Here is a 483-nt window from a genome sequence, read left to right as displayed (position 1 = left end):
ACCAATAATACTATCGAGTTGTTTAGGCATATCACTCACTGTTTGATGCATTTGAGCAATATCCAATGCCTGCCAGATGGTTTCATCATCTATATCACGACCAAGAGAAAGATTCTCTCGTACGGTGTCGTTAAACATTGCTGGGTGCTGTAATACTGTGGCGACATTCTCTCGCACAACATCCAAACCGATTTCTTTTAAATTAACACCATCAAAATATAGTTCACCGGAATCAGCAGGATACAAACCCAATATGATTTGTACCAGTGTTGATTTACCGCCACCGCTAGCCCCGACTAAAGCAACCTTTTCACCTTCACCGATAGATAAAGTTACACCGTCTAAAACAGATAAACCTTCACCATAAGAAAAACTAATATTTTCCACATTTAAACCAACAGTATGTTTGTTTACGAAAGGGTTTTGATTATGCTGGTATTCAGGTTCACGCTGCATTGCGAGTAATTTATTTATTCGGTCCAT

At 38.9% G+C, this 483-nt stretch overlaps 1 protein-coding gene across 1 annotated transcript; it reads right to left on the bottom strand.

The window, feature by feature from the left end:
- Window positions 1–39: 39 nt before the first annotated feature.
- Window positions 40–456, bottom strand: LOC106820560 (multidrug resistance-like ATP-binding protein MdlB; the record flags this gene model as incomplete). The annotated part of the gene is made up of 1 exon (XM_014825070.1): window positions 40–456. A coding segment is annotated over exon 1 (417 nt), but the record flags the coding sequence as incomplete, so codon positions are not given.
- Window positions 457–483: the final 27 nt, after the last annotated feature.

This window comes from Priapulus caudatus, unplaced genomic scaffold (genome assembly GCF_000485595.1).
Source record: "Priapulus caudatus unplaced genomic scaffold, Priapulus_caudatus-5.0.1 Scaffold23254, whole genome shotgun sequence".
Taxonomy (NCBI): domain Eukaryota; kingdom Metazoa; phylum Priapulida; class Priapulimorpha; order Priapulimorphida; family Priapulidae; genus Priapulus; species Priapulus caudatus.
This window is presented reverse-complemented; position numbering and strand designations above follow the sequence as displayed.